Source organism: Macadamia integrifolia, chromosome 14 (assembly GCF_013358625.1).
Source record: "Macadamia integrifolia cultivar HAES 741 chromosome 14, SCU_Mint_v3, whole genome shotgun sequence".
Classification (NCBI taxonomy): Eukaryota; Viridiplantae; Streptophyta; class Magnoliopsida; order Proteales; family Proteaceae; genus Macadamia; species Macadamia integrifolia.
In genome coordinates, this window is record NC_056570.1 from 16407409 (window position 1) to 16427907 (window position 20499).

Consider the following 20499-nt stretch of genomic DNA (forward strand, 5'->3'; position numbering starts at 1 on the left):
TATTGGTATGACTGTTTTTGGTAGTCATACAAAAAAACGTTTATGACGTTTTTTCGTTTTATGGGAATAAAAAAACAGAATAAAACATTTGGTGTCAACTTGGTGCCCATTTGATTTTGTTTCCAAAAATAGTTTTTTTTCTGTGCTTAGAAACAGAAAAACACCTAAAAAACTGTTTGATTTTTCTGTTTCGTTTCACTTGTTTTTTGAAACAGAAATAGGAATTCATGCCTATTTCTATGTATGGAAATAGAAACGGAGAAACAAGTTTGACTTGTTTTTATGTTTCTATAAATAAGTGGGAGCGACAAAAAAAAAAATTATTAAAAACCTGATACTTTACTTGACCTACCAAAACCCTAACCCATTGTTGAAACCCCTCGTTATCCAAATGCGGTGATTCCAACCTGGTTGTGCGAAGCTCATAGTTTTGGATTATCTTCATCATTCTGAAGCTCATTCCCATGAAGCATATCTGCAACTTCAATGTCATGCCTTCATTCGTGAGTTGCATTCCTACAATAACGTACTTTCACTCATGTCTTGAACTCAACCACACTGTTGAAAACGTTTAAAGAAACAAAAAAAATCAAACACCTTTTTGCAATCAAAAAAATCGTTTCTTAATGTAGTTTTACTGTTTTTGCTGTTTCTAGACACATAAATAGGAGAAACAAAATCAAAAGGCCCCTTGTGGTGTTTTTCTGTTTTTTTGGAACGAAAAGGGGAAAAAAAAATGCTAGAAACATAAAACAACGGAAGAACGAAACCTTAGATAATCATTCATGAAACAGGTTCACCAATACATTATTTTTTATTTTTTTTATTTATTTTTAATATTTTTAAACATTATTTTAACATAAAAATTTAAAATTATGTTTTTGACGCGAGAGATGTTTCGAAAGCAGCCTACGTCTCCAGAGTGAGCCTTAAGTCCGGAATTTGCCTTTCATTTCAAAACCCTTATCTTGACTTGCCTGCCTTGGATGAAGGCAGGCAAGTCGCTGCAAGTAACAGGAACTCAGAGAGAGAACCGTAGAAGAGACAAAAGTAGGGCCCAGGGGATGAGCTTGTCTCATTGGAGCTACAATATAGTGAGAAACCGTCGTTGCAAGTCACGACTTATATGCCGTGGGCAGAGAGCACCGTGGAACTTTGGAAGAGACAAACGTAGGGGCCAGGTATGAGCTTTCAAAGGTACAATTTATTGAGAAACCGTCGTTGCAAGTCACGACTTATATGCCGTGAGCACGAGATACGACTTCAAAGCCAAACAGTATAGAAATCTAATTAAGCCGATGATTAGATTCGACACTGAAAAACCACATCGAGGGGCAGCACATGTCGTCACCTTAGAGGATCTGGTCCTGAAATCCTGATCCTAATTCCTAACGCCCTTTTGTTTTCATTTATGTCATCTGTGAGTTTGAAAGGTGGATGATATCTACACTTCCTCACCACATTGACAGGCACCAACTTATCACTCTTCCTCTTTCTTTCCATCTCTTAACTACCAGTGCTAATTTTAATCCGAATTATTGTTTAAGAAACTAATATTTTATAAAATTTGTATGGATAAATGAGTCACACTGCAGCTACACCAAAATAGAAAACAAATACGGCTCTTCTACTCCCAAGAGGACTCCCCAATCTCATCTTCTTCCGTAAACAAACTCAACTTCGCAGTTCTCAGCGATCTCGGGGTTATCTGAAAATGGTGCTCAACTCCTTCGTTCAAGTTCATCCCGATTCCCATTTCCCTCTTGAAAACCTTCCCTATGGAGTCTTCAAGCCTCAGGAAAGCTTAGAACCTCGCCCTGGTGTTGCGATTGGCGACTACGTATTGGATCTCTCTGTTGTCTCTTCTGCCGGTCTCTTCGATGGTCCCATCCTCAACAGCTCCGATTGCTTCCTTCAGGTTCGTCCTACTTCGTGAATTCTTCTCTGTTTCTTTTGCAGTCGTTCAAGAATTTTAGTTTAGTCACTCATTCATGTTATAGTGGATTTTAACTTTAACGCTTTTTGATTTGGATTGTTCGTTATCGATTTTGCTCGCTTTCAGTTACTGCAACTTTATTTTGTGTTTTCATTGAATTGAATTTCTGAGATTGTGGACGTTGAGGTGATACTGATAAGTAGAAGAATTTCTTGCATTTGCTCTCTGTTCAGCCTTCTCTCAACAAGTTCCTCGGAATGGGACGACCTGCGTGGAAAGAGGCTCGCGCGACCCTCCAAAAACTATTGTCTTGTACGCTTTACCAATTGATTAAGATTATACTTCTGTTTCTATCAATCCTCTTTCTTGTAGACTGTATTTAGATCCCAATATGTTCGTAAAGGTTTTTGGAGACTGAGATACTGAGATCGTTCAAAAAGCCCTAGGGGAAGATGAGCTGATTTTTTATTTTTTATTGTTTTTATCTAAATGCAGCTGATAACCCAACCTTCCGTGACAATGCAAGTTTGAGGGAAAAATCGCTTTTGCCAATGGTAAGTCATACTCATATTGCGAAACTACTGTTTAACTTTGAAAATAATGCTCCTCTAGACTGTACCATTTGAGAAGCGTGGGCATTCTATACTTCAAAAGCAAGGTTGTGCTTTGGGATGCCGCCTCCTTTTTCCCTGTACCATTTCATAAATACAATGGTTACTGTTATATACGGAGAAATGCAAGCTGTGATGTTTCATAAATTGTAATACTAACTTTGTATGCAACCCATTAGGACAAGGTAAAGATGCTACTGCCTGCTGTGATAGGGGACTACACGGATTTCTTTTCTTCAATGCATCATGCAAAGAACTGTGGGACCATGTTTCGTGGGCCAGAGAATGCAATTCCACCAAACTGGTATATTTTTTTGAAGCTTATATTTGAAATATAAATAAGGTCTGTTCACTAAATTCTTGAGGTTGGTTTGAATGCTTTGAATGACAGTAACTTGTGTCAATGCCAATATGTCATAAAGTTGCAAAAGAAGAGAAAATGAAAAAAATATAAGAGATTGAAAATAATCATATTACTTATGAATATGTCCACCCAACAGGGTATTATTCAAAGTTAAACAGAGGGTGTTCAACTGCATTTTCAGTGTTTTTGTATCTAAAATAATGATACTATTGAGTACTATTTCCTTATTGATCAGTTTCTTTTTTGCAACTTTTATTGTCTGGAATAAATTAGACCATCTTAGAAGTTATTTCACTTTGATTATGTCTAATAGGCCTTGATTTGACTGACATAGACGGGTGCTTCTATATTTAATAAATTAGGGCATTGCAAATTGAGGAAATTTTGTGTGTTTGATGCACCAGAGATTATCATGATCAATGATTTCAATTTGTGGTTGGAAGATTTTATAGGATCTGGCAATTGGTCGCTGGAGGGTGATGAACTCATAATATGCAATAATAACTACTAATAGAAAATACTGTAGAAAATGAGCAAAAAATGTACAAGTTGAGCATTGGGCTATTGTTTTGGGTGACAGGCTCATAATGGCTTAGTTTGTGCATCTGTTGTCTATTTTATGCACCGTAGCTTGAATCCAACTTTTCCTCTTCAAGTTGTGAATTGAACTAGAAATTTCAGGTTCCATCTCCCTATTGCATATCATGGGCGGGCATCATCAATTGTTATATCTGGTACTGATATTATTCGACCAAGGTTAGTTGAGTCCTTCTAAATTATTTTTCCCATTTTGATGTTGCTTTTGAAGGTTTCACCTTGCAATTCTTTTATAGTTTTAAGCTATGAAAAAATCACTTATGACAATCTAATTTCTATAGTTTATGTACCAAAAAGGAAAATAATGTGTCACATGCACAACCAGTTTTACCCATCCTCTACGATGGAACTGAGAAATATCTCTTCCAACATTGCAGACCTTGTGGTATTTGGTTAGAAGTCCAGGCTTTCCCCCAAGATTAGGAAACCATGGTTATTAATCAATTAATTTATAATTCTGTATAGAAGAAAGCAAGAAGAAAAGTTGGAGGAGGAACATGGTGCCCTTGGCTCAAAGCCTCAAAAGAAAATCCTCCCCCTTGGCTCAAAGCAAGCAAATCTTCCCATGCAGTTGGTTCCGAATTTAATTTAAAATCACTGTAATGGATTCCCTCAATGTCCTTCAAGCTGAAGGTCAGAAGTACAGCCAGGGTAGGCACACTTAATAGCTTTCTTCTTAGAGATGTACATCTCCAGGGAAATTCTATGTTCCTTCCATTCCACAAACTCTATTTACAGTAAGCGGTGCTGATCTACACTGAATCTCACCACATCTTACAAGGTCTGAAAGGCAGGATTGTTCTGATCATTTTAGTGACGGACCAATAATTTTTTTTTTCCACAAAACCCTAAGAAACACCAAACCAATGTCAGGAACTCTTACTGTATCCCAGGAGCCGCCAAGTAGGGGCAATGCATCAATAGATGGTGTAGCTGGCCCTGATCCCTTTTGCTCAAGAACATGCTTAGGGTGCTTATACGCCTTGTTCTTACATGAATTATGTGGGTTATATTATAAAACTTTCATCCTCATGTAGAAGTAAATTGCGAATTTATATTTTTATATTTTTCTTACTCATCTTGGTAGTATCTGTATTTTTATCTCATATTATATCTGATTATTACTATTGTTGTTATGAATCTTGCAGAGGTCAAGGCCACCCTGTTGGCAATTCTCCACCATATTTTGGACCTTCGCTGAAGCTGGATTTTGAGTTAGAAATGGTTAGCCACGTCAAAGTTTATTAGTTGCCATACTTTGTGGTCTAGTTTTGGTTAATGTTCGTTATACTGTCAATGGTTTCATGAAAATTCAACCTTATGATTAAGCAGAATCGTTTGCCATAGTGTACTCTTATAAGACTTTTTTTGTTGTTCCCAGGCTGCTGTAGTTGGTCCAGGCAATGAATTAGGAAAGCCTATTGATGTTAATGAGGCTGCAGACCACATCTTTGGACTTGTATTGATGAATGACTGGAGTGGTAGTTCTCTCTTCTGTTATTTCAGTTGGAAATTTCCCATCAGGTTAGTCTTGTGTGCCTTAGCTTTATCAAGTAAATTAACTTGGACTTTGCTGTGACAGCTAGGGATATCCAGGCATGGGAGTATGTGCCACTGGGGCCTTTTCTTGGGAAGAGTTTTGGTAACCACAATCTTCCTTTTATTTCTCAGTGGCCTAGATTCCATTCTATATTTTATGGGGGAGTGGGCGTAAAAATGTTGTTGTGGTTGCTATAACTAATACCATGTCTTGATGCTCTTGATTAGGACCAAGAGCTTACTTTTGTTTTGATCCTGAGTGATTGCAGGTACAACGGTATCCCCTTGGATTGTAACCCTAGATGCTCTGGAGCCTTTTGCTTGTGATGCTCCCAAACAGGTAGCCAATCATCTTAATCATTTCAGTACATAACCCATTAAAATTATAAATTTTGTATCCTTGCTTGGAATTTCTTATTATAGGAACTATAAATTGCAGGAACCTCACCCATTGCCATATCTGGCTGAAAAGAATTCCAAGAACTACGATATTTCTCTAGAGGTATGTTTCTTCTCTATGAACAATTTAATTTTGTTGTACATTTGCTTTATTCAATGTAATGTGTTATTTAGTATTAATTTCCTATTCTAGATGATAGAGCATCTTGACCTATTCCTAAGCTAATCGTGGTCCTGCCTTTTTGCTGTACAAGGTTCGGATCAAACCTTCTGGACAGGAACATTCATCTGTTGTGACAAGTAGCAACTTCAAGCACCTGTAAGGAGTTACATGCTAACCGTATTCTTGCTGTATTTTGACTTTTTGTTCTTTAACATTACATGGATTTTCTTGCATATGCTGGTGAAACCAGTAGCAATTGTGATCCCCAATTATTTTTTTGGGGGCAATATGATCCCCAATTATTATATATGTTAACTTCGCAAGTTCTTCTATCGAAATGGTTTTCCCTGATACACTCCACTCCATGACATCCTCCATCACCTGATTGGTAATGGGTGAAATCGGATTGGGGAGGGGTGGTGCACCCCCTCCTCCCAGCAGAGGAGGATAATGTGGGTTTCAGTTAAATTCTGATTGAGTCAAGAGAAAAATTCCAGAATTCATCCGATGCCAAAGCACCTTCTAACATATTTTTCTTATAATTCTCGTTGCATTTTTCCTTCACAATTCCTTGCATTCCTCTTCGATTCTTACCCATGTTCTTTTTCTTTTCTCTGGAGTATCTCACTTTGAATGGAATGCACTCTTTTTAATACAGTATGGGACACTTAACACCAACCCAGCAATTATCTCCAAGTTACCTGGGAAGAAATATAAAATCAGTTTAGGTTCCAAAAACCTAGAAATATCTTTGTAAAAATATTACCATGCACATTTCCTATTTAATGTATCTCTATTATACCATCACTGTATATTTTAGGGGGAATGTGCTGTTGTTATAAAATTATAAAGGTCTAAGTCATTGTTCTTTTCAAAATACTGAAAGGTCTTCGACATGATAGACTTTTAATTAAATATATCTAGAGTCAGAGGAATTAATATGATCCCCTCCCCCCCACCTTTTTTTTTTCCTTTTTTATTTTGTAATTTCTAGTAATCTGGAGTGACTATGCTTCTATATTTTGATCAGTTTCTAGGAATTGAACTTCAGTAGTCTATAATATGATCTACACTGCTATACTTCTTTTAGATGTGCCTGGCAAAGCAAAGAAAGTGGGATTCTCAAAAGGCCTAGAATGTATCTTCAATTTTCATTCCCCTTTTTTTGCTTTGATTTGTGATATTCATCCTCAAATACCCTTTAGGACATAGATTTTGTAAGAAAATGACTGGGAAGAGTAACTTGCTGAAAAGAATAAAAGTTAAGGTGAAAATGAAGCACACGATTCAGTTTAGAAGTTTTTTATGTGTTGCATCATACTGCACTGTGGCCTATTTTTAAGTATGTTAGGATAGAACCATATTCTATGATATATGATGCTTATTGGTAGTATGGTACCGATATTCTAGCGTGAACGCAGCTTGATATGAGACAATATTTTAAACCACGGTCCCAATCACTGATTTTTGCTAGAAAGCCGAAGCTCTCAATTAGCTGAGCCGACTGGAGCTTTCCCTAGCTTGACTGGTGCATGAGATATGGGTGGGGCTGAGGCTGAGTTTGGGCTCATCAAGGATTCCCTGGCTTAGTCCTCAAGCTTGGTTCAGCTGGGATAAATTAACCTAGGTATCCCAAAGGATAAATGAAATAAATATAAGGGGAAGGGATAGGCATGCTTCCCGCTCCAGGTAAGCTGGCAGCAGCAGGCACATTGGGGTGGGTGGACAAGGGAGGTCAGGGGTTCTTTTCAGTAGGAGGGGGAGAGAGACGGAAACAGGCTGGGGACACCGCTAGTGCCCCCCGCCTTTGCCCTAGATATAATTAATCCAGGTTGTTCTAATGGTCCTATTTAAGGCCCAAACTTGCAAAATTCAGAGAGTTCCAGATCTATGGCCAATGACCAAAACCATTAGAAGGGAGATCAAACTTCAAAGCTTGGTATTAAGTTATACTGGGTTAAATATTGCAATTTGATAAAACCTGAAGTATATTATCTAAATTAGCTGTGCTCATCTGAGCCTTATTCAAGTATGTCTAGCTAAATGAGCCAACCTTGAGCCTGAAGCTCAGCCTTGCGATGGACAAACTGACAAGGTGCTTGCTGGGATTGGAAAGTCTTAACCTATTCGTGCCACAGAGCCAGGCGCCCATCTCCTTCAATGAGCAATACACTACATGTATGTGGTGAAATCTTTTCTTTCAGGCACTACGCGCCTCACCCAACTCATACCGTTGGAGCTTAGGACTTACTTGGTTCCGGATATTTATCTGATTAATCAAATGGTGTGTCTACAAGGAGAAGCTGCTGTGATTTCTTAATGCATGTATTGTTTTAGTTTTGACCACCGTATTATTGTAATATGACTGCTATATTAGCACATATCTCTGATACTTTTCTGTGGATTAGGTATTGGACACTGACCCAACAACTTGCTCACCATACAATCAATGGCTGCAACTTAAGGCCCGGGGATCTTCTTGGGACTGGGACCATAAGTGGACCTGTATGAATCAAAGTTTCTTCCATAATATGAGTTGATAGTAGGCAAAATTCTTTAGTTAATTGGGATGTTCCTGGAGCTGGTTGATTGAAGTTTGTTGGTTCAATTTTCTGTCAGGAACCAGAATCTCTTGGATGCTTGCTTGAGTTGACATGGAATGGACAGAAGTCATTGTCGCTAAATGGTTTAAATCGTAAATTTTTGGAAGATGGAGATGAAGTCATTTTCGCTGGTTGTTGCAAGGTTCTTTCTTATACTTTCCTGTATCTTCATACTAAAAAAATTAGTAGGCTGCATGCATTTACTTGGTGATTTTTGTTGCAGTCTTTTCTACGTCGTAGATTCTTAGTGTTCTTCATTCACAATGCTAGATTACCTTGAGTGTCTTGTAAACCGGTGTTTCTTAATACTTGGTATTTAAAATTGATTACTGACTATTTCTGTACTTGAATCAATATGCAGGGAAACGGGTACAATGTAGGATTTGGGACATGCTCAGGAAAGATCCTGCCGGCCCCCTAGTTTTCTGGTTTTTATTTAGTCTTATTAAATTTGTAATGGGAATTGAGTGACCTATTAAATTTGTAATGGGAATTGAGTGACCTTGTAGTTGTTCCAGGTATTGACAGTAATAATAGTCTTATTAAATTTGTAATGGGAATTGAGTGACCTTGTAATGAGCAGAATCTATCGGCACGATTGTTCCAGGTATTGACAGTAATAATAGTCTTATTAAATTTGTAATGGGAATTGAGTGACCTTGTAATGAGCAGAATCTATCGGCACGAGACTTGGAACTGTAGTCTCTCTCTCTCTCTCTCTCTCTCTCTCTGTGTCTCTGTGCGCGCGCCCATCTGCATGTGTGGGTGTATTTGCAATGCTTATTGCAAAGGCTTTAGTGGTTAAACTAGACCTGAAAACAGCCTGAAGTGCAGGACTTTGATGCATTGTAGCTCACTTGGACTGCGAGGCACTGATCCGTCGTTTGGCTAATGAGAACATGTTGGCACCAATGGAGACCGGTGTTGTGGTCTGTGGTCAAAGATGTCAAAGAGGATTTAGAGCTCTTTTGATTTCTGTTCTGGTTCGAATGTTCATGCCCATCATCTTGCTAAATGGGCATTAACTTGGCTTCGGCAAGGGCTGTGGGATTCCTCCTTTCTAGAGAATTTCATCCCTTTTGTAGCTTCTTTCTTGCCTGACCTCTACAAAAAAGAGGCACTCCAAAATATTTCTTTGAGGGTCATAATAATATGCTATGGGAGATCAAGTGTAAGACTCAAATCTCCCTCATCTCTTGGGATCGACGAGACTGGCTGATTGAAGATTTTTAAACCTCACAACTACTAGTATTAAGAAACACTGGTTTAACACTAGAACATAATAGAAATAATACAGTACATCAAACATCTTTTTCACCTAGAAAATTAAAAAAAATCGAACATTACATCTGCTTTGCAAGTAATGAATTAGAAACAACTGAACTAACATCAACAATGGGAGAAAAGAGAAGCATGGCTCTATAAGCGTATTTACACAAATGGCACTATGATCTGTAACTGTGCCTTGACTCTCCTGAATACAATGATGCTGAATCATCTGAGAATGGTTTGAGGGTGCCATTTAGTCTTTGCCGCATTAAAGAAGCCAATGCAGTAGCCCAAATTCTCCATATGAAACCAGGAGATCCCTATTTCCCAACTGTACAGGAGAATAGGACCAACAGAATCTTCATAGAAAAGCTAAAATTATCATACACCAAAACCCAGAAGAGGATGAGTTAGATCATAAGGAAGCAGTTTGGGTTTATACGAATCCGCAAAAACCACGTCACTGCACACATAAATTTTTGAGCTGGCACAGAATATATCAGCATTTTGAAGAGTGAAACCACGGATTATGGGCAGTGGGAATCCTCTTCCGAGATGTAAGTTGACATATGGCAAGAACACCGTTTTGAGGAGAGTGCGCATCACTGACTGCAAAAATTTAGACAACTTGCTTCATACAAGGATTCAGAAAAAGGATAACATGAGTTGCTACTAGGTACAAAGGGAAATTTTTGCTACAGGGGATTAAGTTGGCAGATTTTCCTCAGAGAGCCATGATCCTGAAGTGTGAAAACTAGACCAGACATATCTACCAAGAGAGATGCCCACTTCATTTGTCAGTTCATTCTGGCAAATGCAATGCATGAACAAAATTATCTGTGGTTTCAAACAGCAGCCCATCCCAGTTTAGCACATCAATCATACCTGAATCAGATACATGTGGAAGTCACCAATTTTGCTCCATTTCAATGACATGGTGAAGTCAACTAACGTGACAGATCCAACTAGATTATTCCCTGAGATGCCCACCGAACCTGATGCATTAACTACCTGTTCCAAGAGACAACCTTCTCTGTTCATCATGAGACACATATTCAAAGTTTCACAGCATAAAAAGCTCCAAAAAAAGGTGGAACAGTAAGTGCATAAAATACTTGTTTTGTAAAAGTAGTGGTACTTCAAAAGTCTGGGTTTTTCAACATGCATAATTTGAGGCCACAAGTACAACAGTGTGCTTTAGTTTAGCAGGACACTAAACATTTCTTCTCTTAACTAGCATTAGCCAGCGGTATTCTTGAATTTTTGATATTCTTTTCAAAATGTTCAAAATCAAAAGGCCCCACATGACATGGGAAGGATGCAATTAAAAAGAAGAAAACCTAGATGATACTACTTAGCACCTTGGACCTCTATTTTAGGGAAAACTCCTGTCCTGAAACCTTGGTTCTTTGGTTCAGGAACCAATCCTTCTCCAAATCTAGCTGTCCTAACGTTGAGAAGAGCAGTTCCTCGACTAAGCCTCATCCCAACCAAGTGGGATCAGCTACATGAAACCTGTTTCACCATTCTACTCCACTTAAGAGTAATATTTGTGGTTAACCCACCATCCATATATTTTCTCACTTTCCCCAGTTCATTTTAAGTGTATCACTGTGAAGAGCGGCCAAATCTCTGCAGTTCATGATATTTTCAGTCTAATCGCAAGAAATTTTTTTGGAGATTATCCATAATTAAATAACGTTGTTTTTTGGGTGAATGATATATACATCACAAACAAAATTTCTAATCAAGTATTCAAAAGATTGCATCAAAATTACCCTTTTAATTAGATAAAAACAAAGAAGATAATATAAAGTTGGAAAAGGGGAAGGGGGAAGAGGGAAGAGGGAAGAGTGAAGAGTTGCAAAAATTTCAAATTTGGAATGTGTTGTACAAATCAACAAAAACAATGAACTCAATTGCCCATAATGTCAAATTGCTACAAAGTACATTCAGGTCAACAAATTTGGTTTCTCAAGAAATACTTCTGATGTTTATTAACTTAACCAAAGCTTTTTTATATTAATCACCCCATTTAATACGAAACTAGTAAAACTAATTTATGTAAATTTAGTTTCTGAAAAAAAAAATCTTGTCACATAGAGTGCCTCCGTATCATCTATATTTTAATTCTTTACACTGTTGGAGTTTATTATTTATATTTCGAAAAGCATCAGACTTTATATTTGTGAATGGATTGATTGGACTAGAGTGTCTTATCCAAACAGGTGGACCGTTGCATTCTGGAATCACCAGAACTGCTGTTAGTTTGACTGATGCCTGGTGTTTACTGCTCAGTTCAAAACACCTGAAAACCATTATTTGCTCTAATAGTCATAAATGGCATCAACTCCCCTCCCCACCAAATATATATATATATATATATGTAACTTGTTCAAGTTGAATAAATTAGGATTACCAAATTTGGTGATACAGGAGGTGAGAAGGATGAAGAATACAAAAGCTAGAGCTACCTCAAATGAATAAATGAAAGCTATGTTCTAGGTTCCTGTCAATCAAGCATGATAGTTTAAAGGATGTATAGCATATCATAAAGACTATTATGGGAGATGTAGCTTGACATAACACTTGCGGATCAAATAAGATGAGGATGCATGATACAGGGAAAGATACATACCAGCTACTGGACAACTTTTGCCTAAACAAAACATGTATTAATTTTACAATTGTCACATTTCCCAACAATAAGGATAAAATGAGGTGATAAAGTAGACATATCTTGAACTTCAGACTAGGCTAGAAAAGAACAAAATCAATAAAGAACAGGGGGAAAATGCAAAAGAATCAGGAATGGTGCATAACATTAAAATGTATCACATTTTTCACTAAGCATTTAAGCTTACCAATGAGATGCATGCAACTGGTATGGTATCATTGTTGTCAAAGACATCAATCGTCACATCTGAGTAAATGGTAGAATCAATATTATAAGGTGAAATCTTTATAAATGGAGGAAAAGATAGAGAAACATTCAGATTCATGTCATTGTTGGGGTACATCTTGTACAGCTGAGGAACAATATATTTCCAGCTAGCTGTGTTCAAAAGAGACTGATCTGGTACTTTGTCCACAATCCATTGCATAACTTCTGCCTGTTAACCAACAAGAATTATTAGTACAAAGGGGTTCAACTATGATCCGTCATAGATATAAGCATACAAGGTTGACCAGGTCAAGACGTAGGTTCGATAACCTAAACCTTAATTGATGCACAAATACACTCCTTTAGAGTAGCAGTTAAGTCCTTGATATTTACTGAGCAAATATTGGCCATATACACCAGCACATATGAATCATAACCTAGCTTCATGACTTGAAGAAACACTCCACAAATCAGCAACTACACCTAAATAAGTACACAAGAACTGTTTAAGATTCATAAAACTTACTAACTCACATTATAGTATATGTTGGATGCAGAGTTAAATACGTCTTCGTCCAGGGAAATCTCAAGCATCTTAACTGGACCTTTGCACGAAGCTGAAAGTTGTGAATTCATAACGTAGTTTCCAGAACTGACAACCTTATCTGCTGCTGTAAATAGTCCATCAATCTCAAACCCAATCGAAAAATTACTAAATACAGGCTCGTTAACAAAAGTGACATTTAAAGCAACAATTTCATTCACAGAGACTTCTTTCGGAAGGGATCTTAGTAAGGAATCAAGCTTCAGAATCCCTTCTTTAATCTTCTTAGTAATAGCATTTTCCACCGAGGACCTTATTTTCCCTTCAAAAGCATCCACCACCCTGGGAAAAAGAAAAGAGAACCAAGTAAGAAAATTCTCTCAAAATGTAATCAAATTTTAAACAAGAAAAGAGAAAAGGTGATGGCATCAAAACATAATCAACATTTGGGCAAGAAATACAGTGGATGCCCGGATGGTATATGAGAGTAAAAACTTTTTGAGGATCCAATTGGTAATTCAGCAATAACACAAGAAATATCATTTGTCAAATTCAAGCCAGACTCCCAGCTACCCCTCTTATGCCCTTAAATGCCATTTAGGTTTTAAACTGTTAATTAATTAAAAATAAATAAAAAAATAGAAAAATAAATTTCAGCACCAAGCTAACTGTATTGCTTTCTTGAATCAGATAGCTTTAACTATTTCATCCAAGCTATTCCCTTAAATGCTCTTCCCAAACCTACTTCAGACCACATACCAACTAATACTCTTGTATGAGGTCAGCTGCAATTCTGCTAGAGTTTAAAGATATATGATCAGAGCACCCTGTAATTCTGCTTGACTTGGTTGCACACGAGAGGTGTGGCATTTTGGTGATGGTTGAGTTTAAATTGCACTTTGGTGCAATTCTCAGGTCAAATTTGAAGGCATTGAAAGTTAAATTAAAAGAGTGGAGAATAACAGAATTCAGGAAACATATATCCAATAATGCTCTTCTGTTGTCAGAAATAGCACTATTTAAAAAAGAAAAGAGACACACAATGGGCTGAATGATAAGAGAGGACTGTAAGGTGTAATTACTAAAGAATAGCTACAAAGGGCAACACTACTGGAGGGAATCCTTACTGCAGTTACTGAAGTTGCAAATATGTGATTTATTCAGCAAATGTATTTTTGATGAATTCCATAACTAATGCAAGATAATCACCAATTTTTTTGTCTCATGATAAGAAATTTTCCCACATTAAAATTCGTTTTAAGATTTAACTGGTCACAGCACTTAGTAGATTAACAGAATCCTATTTGGTTGCATCACTATAATGAAAACATCAGGCAGTGTTTTCTTAAATTGAATTAAAGATGAAAGGTAAACGGAAATTAAACAAGAGAAGACATCATTCTGCATATAAAATAAAATCCAAGAAAGAGCACTCTTTACCCTTGATAAAGCCAAGAAGCACCTCCATTCAAGGTTATATCAATATCTTTCACATAACAGCCACAATCCATAAGTGACAGCTTCAGTGTTCCTTGCTGATTTTCCAGGCCTAGAGTAAGCCCCACTTCCATGCCTTCAACCTTACCTAGAAGATGACTCATCAATTCTCTTTATTGAAAGACATATTGAAGATAAGCACAGGTGCACAACAGAAAACAGGAGAAAAAAGATAAAACAAGCTTTAAAATGATTGCCGGCATCATTGCATGGTTATCAACCAAAGGGAATTTCATAATACACCAAACTAGAAAAGCATGTGTATTCTAGTTCACGTAATGCTTTAGATTCTTCTCATTTAAACTTGAACATCATTAATAGAGGACAATGAAATGGATAAGGAAGTTTCAAAGAATATTCTATCAAACTGGACTACACCAAGACAGGCATACGGATTATCCTGCTTTTATGGCATAGAACATGGATTTAGGCTAGGCAAGTTTAACTGTCACAAAAAATCTTAAGGGTCCATAAACTATAAACTTTCCACATAAGACTTAATTTGAGATAAGTGGGTACCAGCAAATTTTCATACAAAAGTCTAGGTTCTCAAACCCAATTTCTCCACTTCCATGGACACATTAGCATCGTAATCACTTATGGCTTGACTAGGAGTCATACAAAGCCCTCAACCAGTAAGTACAAATGTGCAAGTCCAAAAAGGAAGATAGCGTAATATTTGGACCAATCTGATAGAGGGGTTCCAAATCTTCAAAATTCATTGCAAATTCCAATCATTTGATGATGGCAATTCGGTATTGGTGTCATTGTAAGCATAGGGACTTTTTGCTTCAGTTAATTCAATTTACAGGTTTCACTGGACTATTGAGTCCTTGTTTTTTCAGGAAATAAAGTACGACCAAGAAAAGTTGCTAAAGAAAGAAAATCAATGCCTTCGTAATTTGATAAGAAGAATTTTGTTTTGAGCATATAACTCTCTGTAAATACTAAACACCATCAGGCATCTTTTTTTCTCTCCAATGGAGTGTGTGGTGTAGTTGCTACAATTGTCTCTTCTCTGAAAATTCTTCCATTACAGCTCTGCTAAAAGCTTATGTAGGTCATTATTTTGCATCAAACAGGCTCATTTGAACTATAGAAATCATCAAAACTTCAAATTTAACCAGGAAAGAAGAAATAAAAAATAGGAACTTCAGAAAACTGTAAAGTACAAGCCCAGTGGTGTATACCTGAACGGAGGCATTCCCTTTATCAGAAACAGTAATAAGCCAAGCGCTGTAGGAATAAAACCAATTCATACTCAAATTCGCAGTAGCACCAGAAGCAACAATTGAAATACCAGTATCACCAGGCTTAACATACGAAGAACGAACATCTACCCTGTAAATCGAGATATTGGATAAACCAAAATGGACATTTCCAATTAATGGAATTCTCAGAGTCTTCTCAACTCGGGGCAAGTAAAGAGGCGTTAGAGAGGAAATCGCCTTCTCTATCAATATATCCTTGGCAAAATCAAGACCCTTTTCAGAGATTACTGTAGAAATAAAGCCCTCTTCATTGGATTGCAAATGTGTACTTGCAGGAACCAAGAAGAAGGGCATAAGAAGAAAGAAGAAAGCGGCCGCCATGAAAAAAATAAACCCTCTTGAATTTAGGAGAGAAGTAGCATATCAAATAATAAAAAATGATAAAATGGGTTAGTTGTCTTCAGGTTTGAAGATTGCCCCGCAGATAAAAGGGGAGCTGAAGATGCTTATATAAAGCATTAATTTCCATGGCGGTTTGGTTTTGGAATTTGGATTATAGTTCATAATAATTATTCGGGCAAAACACTAGATTTTACTTCATATGGTGATTGGGATCAGAGTTTACCAGGAAATAGAAGGAACACCGAACACGTCACTTGTGGTTCAACAACCAAATGGCATACCCGCATGGCCATGGCTACACCAAGTAGATGATGATAAAGATAATACAAAATTTGAACAAACTAGAGACTGTTCGATCAGCGGGACCACAGGGGCTTATGACAAGTGGGTCCCGGATTACTGGTAGAGAACTAGAGATTGAACCACCGGGGTTTTAAAAGCCGGAATTGATCGACTCAGATCTTAATCGGCCGGCGTTGGTCTAGAATCAGCCACAAAACTGATCGGTTAAAATATTTTCTCAATAAAAGTGGTTTCTTACCACACAAACGCGGAGAGAATCTCCACGCCACATCAATGTCGGTATCCAGATGAGGATTGTTATCTATATGAAATCCACGTGGTCAAAAAGAGAGAGAAATAAGAAAAGCTCATCTGATGGGTTATTGAGGGATGCCTATGTAGACCTAGATTTCAATTTTAATTTGTTTTATTTTGTTTTGGATTAGTTTGGGTTTTTCCTACTGACGGCAAAGTTGAAGGCGGCGTTCCTATTTTCTCATTGTTTTTGTATTGAGAGAGAGAGTTATATGTCTAGTGAAAAAGACCTCATATGGGAGGAAAATATAAACTTTGACACGATTGCGGTTATTTTCTCAAAAATCTACGGGAAGCGATTCATGCAAACATGTAGGATTAGAATTGTCTCAATGAATTGGATCCACATGATCAAAAAGTTGGACATGACTAAATGATTTATCTTTTTAGGGAGAGGATTTTCACACCAAGCAACATAAAATGACGCATTAATGAGGTAAGACAAAATGATTTTGCACATGAGAGGACAATAAGGTCATTTCATATGAAGGAGTGAGATGAAGAGAGTGCTGATATAGATTTAAGTATTAATATTATTCAACCATTGTGTAGCGGTATTGATGGTAATCGATATTGATACATATCACCCAATACAATCAAAAAGTGTTTTTTTTTTCCAATCAAAATGTGGTTTTTATTACTAAAATCGATCCTTATAGACTGGAATAGATCAATACAGCCGATCAATATTGATATTAGTACCAATGTCGATGATGTGGTATACTAACTCTAATACCATAAATTAAAACCTTGAACATTATCAATTGATCTTACCCTGGCAGTTTGGAGAACCTTTTAGCTATAAACTTTTCAAGAAAAAAAAAAAGTCTAAAAGCGTGGCCACCACTGTTCCTGTGCCAATGTGTGAACCAAAAACAGTGTAGCTGCCAGCATTGACTGTGGGGTGAAATGGTCATTTCATTACCCATTGAGTCTGGGTGTAAAAGGCACACGACCGGGTGGCGTTCTTCTGTCTCTCTCTGGTTTGGTAGGAGGACTTAACAGATTAACGGGGCTCAAGTATCACCGTAGGATTAGAACACATTATCCTGCTAGGACTAGGAGTAGGAGAACGCCACTCGCATTATATAAATAGGGGATCGATTCAGCGTTTATAGAAATAGAAAGAAAGCTAGAAAGGACTAGTGTTTCTCGATTTAGGGTTTGAAGCAGAACAAGAAGAAGCAGCAGTAGTAGCAAGCAGAAGAAGCAGGCGATGCCGAAGAACAAGGGAAAGGGAGGTAAAAACAGGAAGAGAGGAAAGAACGAAGCCGATGATGAGAAGCGTGAGCTAGTCTTCAAAGAAGATGGACAAGAATACGCTCAGGTTCTTCGTATGCTCGGCAACGGCCGGTGTGAAGCTATGTGTATTGACGGCACCAAACGTCTCTGCCATATTCGAGGTAAGATGCACAAGAAAGTCTGGATCGCTGCTGGCGATATAATACTCGTTGGTCTTCGTGATTATCAGGACGATAAAGCTGATGTGATCCTCAAGTATATGCCCGATGAGGCAAGGTTGTTGAAGGCCTACGGAGAGCTACCAGAGAATACTCGTCTCAACGAGGGTATCGCTGGTGGAATCGACGAGGAGGATGACGGTGCTGGTGATGGATATATTGATTTTGAGGACGAGGACATCGATAAAATCTAGGGTTTGGGATTATCTTCTTCGTTCTTTCTTCCTTTTTTTTTTTCCTCCGTTAAATATGTTAACTATAAATTGTTATAAGGATGAATCTTACGGGGTTCGTGTTCTGTTGTTAAATTTGAGGGTTTTTACCACCCGCCTCCCACTCTACCTGGTGCGAATTTATTTATGGTGGCACATATTGAAATAGGGTTTCCGAGATGAATAGGATGGAATGGAATACCATTAGATCTATCAATTTCCTTACTTTTATTTGTGGCTCTGTGCCTGCTATCCATTTTCGTTGTACGGAATTTTTAATCTTCCTTTTTTGCATAATAATTATAAAAGCTTATAGTTTTTGGTTACCTGTTCTTCTTCTGGTAGAAGCGATGTTGGGGAGGGGTGGTACTGCAGTTTGCCTAGTATGTATTTCGTGGATTTAGGTGTTCTCGAAAATATTGAGCCCTACTTGAATTGAGATGGAGGTAGGTGTGGTATTGGTGCTAGGCTGTTATATGGTGTGTGGAATTAGGGTTTTCGATTTCGTTGAGGGACTGTGAAACAGTATTTGTTTAACTTGACTTCTGGTTGAGATGTTGTTGGAGATAGGTGCTAGTGTTGGAATTAGGATAGTTTGTGTTGTATGGAATTGAGCTTCTCCTGTTCCACTCTTGATGGAGATAGGTGTAAAACTTGGAGTTACGCTAGTATGTGGTTGATGGAATCTGTGGTTCTTATTCTTAATTTGATTTTATTTTCATGGGTTGAAGTTGATTTTCACTGTTTCTGGGGTAGATGAAGAATTTGAGCAATTATTGGTAATGTAAACATAGATTCTTGGACGATGGATTGTCAAAATTGTGGGCACTGAACAGTCTGAACTTCTTCCTCTGTGCATTCTTCATTGTCTTCATGTTTGTATGATTACTAGGTTCTGCTATTTTGTTTGTCACTAAGCAAGGAGGTGTGTGTACATATACATGGCAGTCACCAAGCAATCTAGAGTCGGAGCTTCATGGAATTTTGAGAATCGAAGGTGTCTAGGAAGTCCAGCCATGAATGTTCCGTGTTCAGAAAAAGCCATTTTTATCTTAGATTTCAAGAGAACTGCGGTTAAGATTTTGTCGTCAAGACATTTTTCTCACAAGTTTAGTAGTCTGAAATTTTTAGTTCTTATGATTAACCGTTTGGATGGAGCTGTGAACTTGTGATATTACAACTAAGGGCCCGTTTGAATTTGTTTCCAGAAATGGTTTTTTGTTTTTCTTTTTTCTGCGCTTAGAAACGGAAAAACACTCAAAAATCGTCTGATTTTTTTTGTTTTGTTTCACTTGTTTTTGGAAACAGAAATAGAAATTTATACTTATTTCTGTGTTTGGAGACAGGAATGGCGAAACAAGTAGATTTGTTTTTTTGTTTCTAGAAACAAATGGGAGTGATAAAAATTATGAAAATTCTGATACTTCACTCGACATACTTAAATCCCAATCTATTGTTGAAACTTTTCGCTATCCAAATGTAAGGATTCTAACCTGGTTGTGTGAAGCTCACAGTTTCGGATTGTCTTTATCCTTTTGAAGCTTATATCCATTAAGCATACTTACAATTCCAACGTCATGTCTTCACTTGTGAGTTGCATTCTTACAATGTCGTGTTTTTAATCATGTCTTGAACTTGACTACACTGTTGAAAACGTATTGGGAAACAGAAAAATCAAACACTTTTTTGCAATTCTAAAAATCGTTTTTTGGCACAAAAACGGTAAAAACCGTTTCTACTATTTCTAGACACAAAAACATGAGAAACAAAATCAAACGGCCCTAAGGCTTGTGTTCTTATGAGTATTTGGGTTCTTGTTCAAGCATTTTCTTCCATTTACAGCTCTACCAGAAGAATCAAATAGTTCTCCTTATTCTCGCACTTGTCTGGATTTGTGGCATCGGCATCGATCATTGGTAATGAACGTTATGGATTGGCCGATACAATGGTACAGGTTTTTTTTTTTCCTTGATGAAAAGGTTATAATATTCGAGTTGGATGTACGTATTGCAATCTTATTTTCACTTTTTTTTAATATTAACCGTCCATTTATGTTTAGATTAATCTAAACCATCTATTAGTTTTTTATATTGTACTTGATTCTTAGTTTTTAGGATGAAGAGATGACAGATGTGGTTACTTAACTTGTCTAATATTTTTTTATATAAATAAATAAATAAAAAGTAAAAATCCAATATAAGCGGACTCCTC

The 20499-nt window shown here is 37.3% G+C and overlaps 3 protein-coding genes across 7 annotated transcripts; 2 read left to right on the forward strand and 1 right to left on the reverse strand.

Moving 5' to 3' along the window:
• The first annotated feature begins 1420 nt into the window (after positions 1-1420).
• LOC122061911 (fumarylacetoacetase) lies at positions 1421-8913 on the forward strand. 2 transcript variants are annotated; one of them, XM_042625467.1, is made up of 16 exons: positions 1421-1918; positions 2170-2248; positions 2432-2490; positions 2727-2851; positions 3593-3667; positions 4657-4732; positions 4890-4989; positions 5091-5150; positions 5317-5387; positions 5487-5549; positions 5701-5765; positions 8018-8114; positions 8229-8354; positions 8574-8649; positions 8715-8730; positions 8820-8913. In XM_042625467.1, exons 1-14 carry the CDS (start codon positions 1715-1717, stop codon positions 8631-8633), a joined length of 1260 nt encoding a protein of 419 aa, XP_042481401.1. In that variant the 5' UTR covers positions 1421-1714; the 3' UTR covers positions 8634-8649; positions 8715-8730; positions 8820-8913. The 2 variants fall into 2 exon arrangements, with proteins under 2 accessions (XP_042481401.1, XP_042481400.1); XM_042625466.1 differs by lacking the exon at positions 8820-8913 and having other exon boundaries at positions 1422-1918; positions 8715-8810.
• Positions 8914-9463: 550 nt separating this feature from the next.
• Positions 9464-16338, reverse strand: LOC122061910 (putative BPI/LBP family protein At1g04970). Of its 4 annotated transcripts, none has more exons than XM_042625464.1 (7): positions 16243-16338; positions 15597-15642; positions 14350-14494; positions 12900-13251; positions 12346-12594; positions 10367-10492; positions 9464-10090 (listed from the first exon to the last, which is right to left on the reverse strand). In XM_042625464.1, exons 3-7 carry the CDS (start codon positions 14478-14480, stop codon positions 9863-9865), a joined length of 1086 nt encoding a protein of 361 aa, XP_042481398.1. In that variant the 5' UTR covers positions 14481-14494; positions 15597-15642; positions 16243-16338; the 3' UTR covers positions 9464-9862. The 4 variants fall into 4 exon arrangements, with proteins under 4 accessions (XP_042481398.1, XP_042481397.1, XP_042481395.1 ...); XM_042625463.1 differs by having other exon boundaries at positions 14350-14489; positions 16243-16261; XM_042625461.1 differs by lacking the exon at positions 16243-16338 and having other exon boundaries at positions 14350-14489; positions 15597-16208.
• A 1384-nt stretch (positions 16339-17722) lies between these two features.
• On the forward strand, positions 17723-18513 carry LOC122061913 (eukaryotic translation initiation factor 1A). The gene has a single exon (XM_042625468.1). The coding sequence runs from the start codon at positions 17833-17835 to the stop codon at positions 18268-18270; it is 438 nt and encodes a 145-aa protein (XP_042481402.1). The 5' UTR covers positions 17723-17832; the 3' UTR covers positions 18271-18513.
• The last annotated feature ends 1986 nt before the right edge of the window (positions 18514-20499 follow it).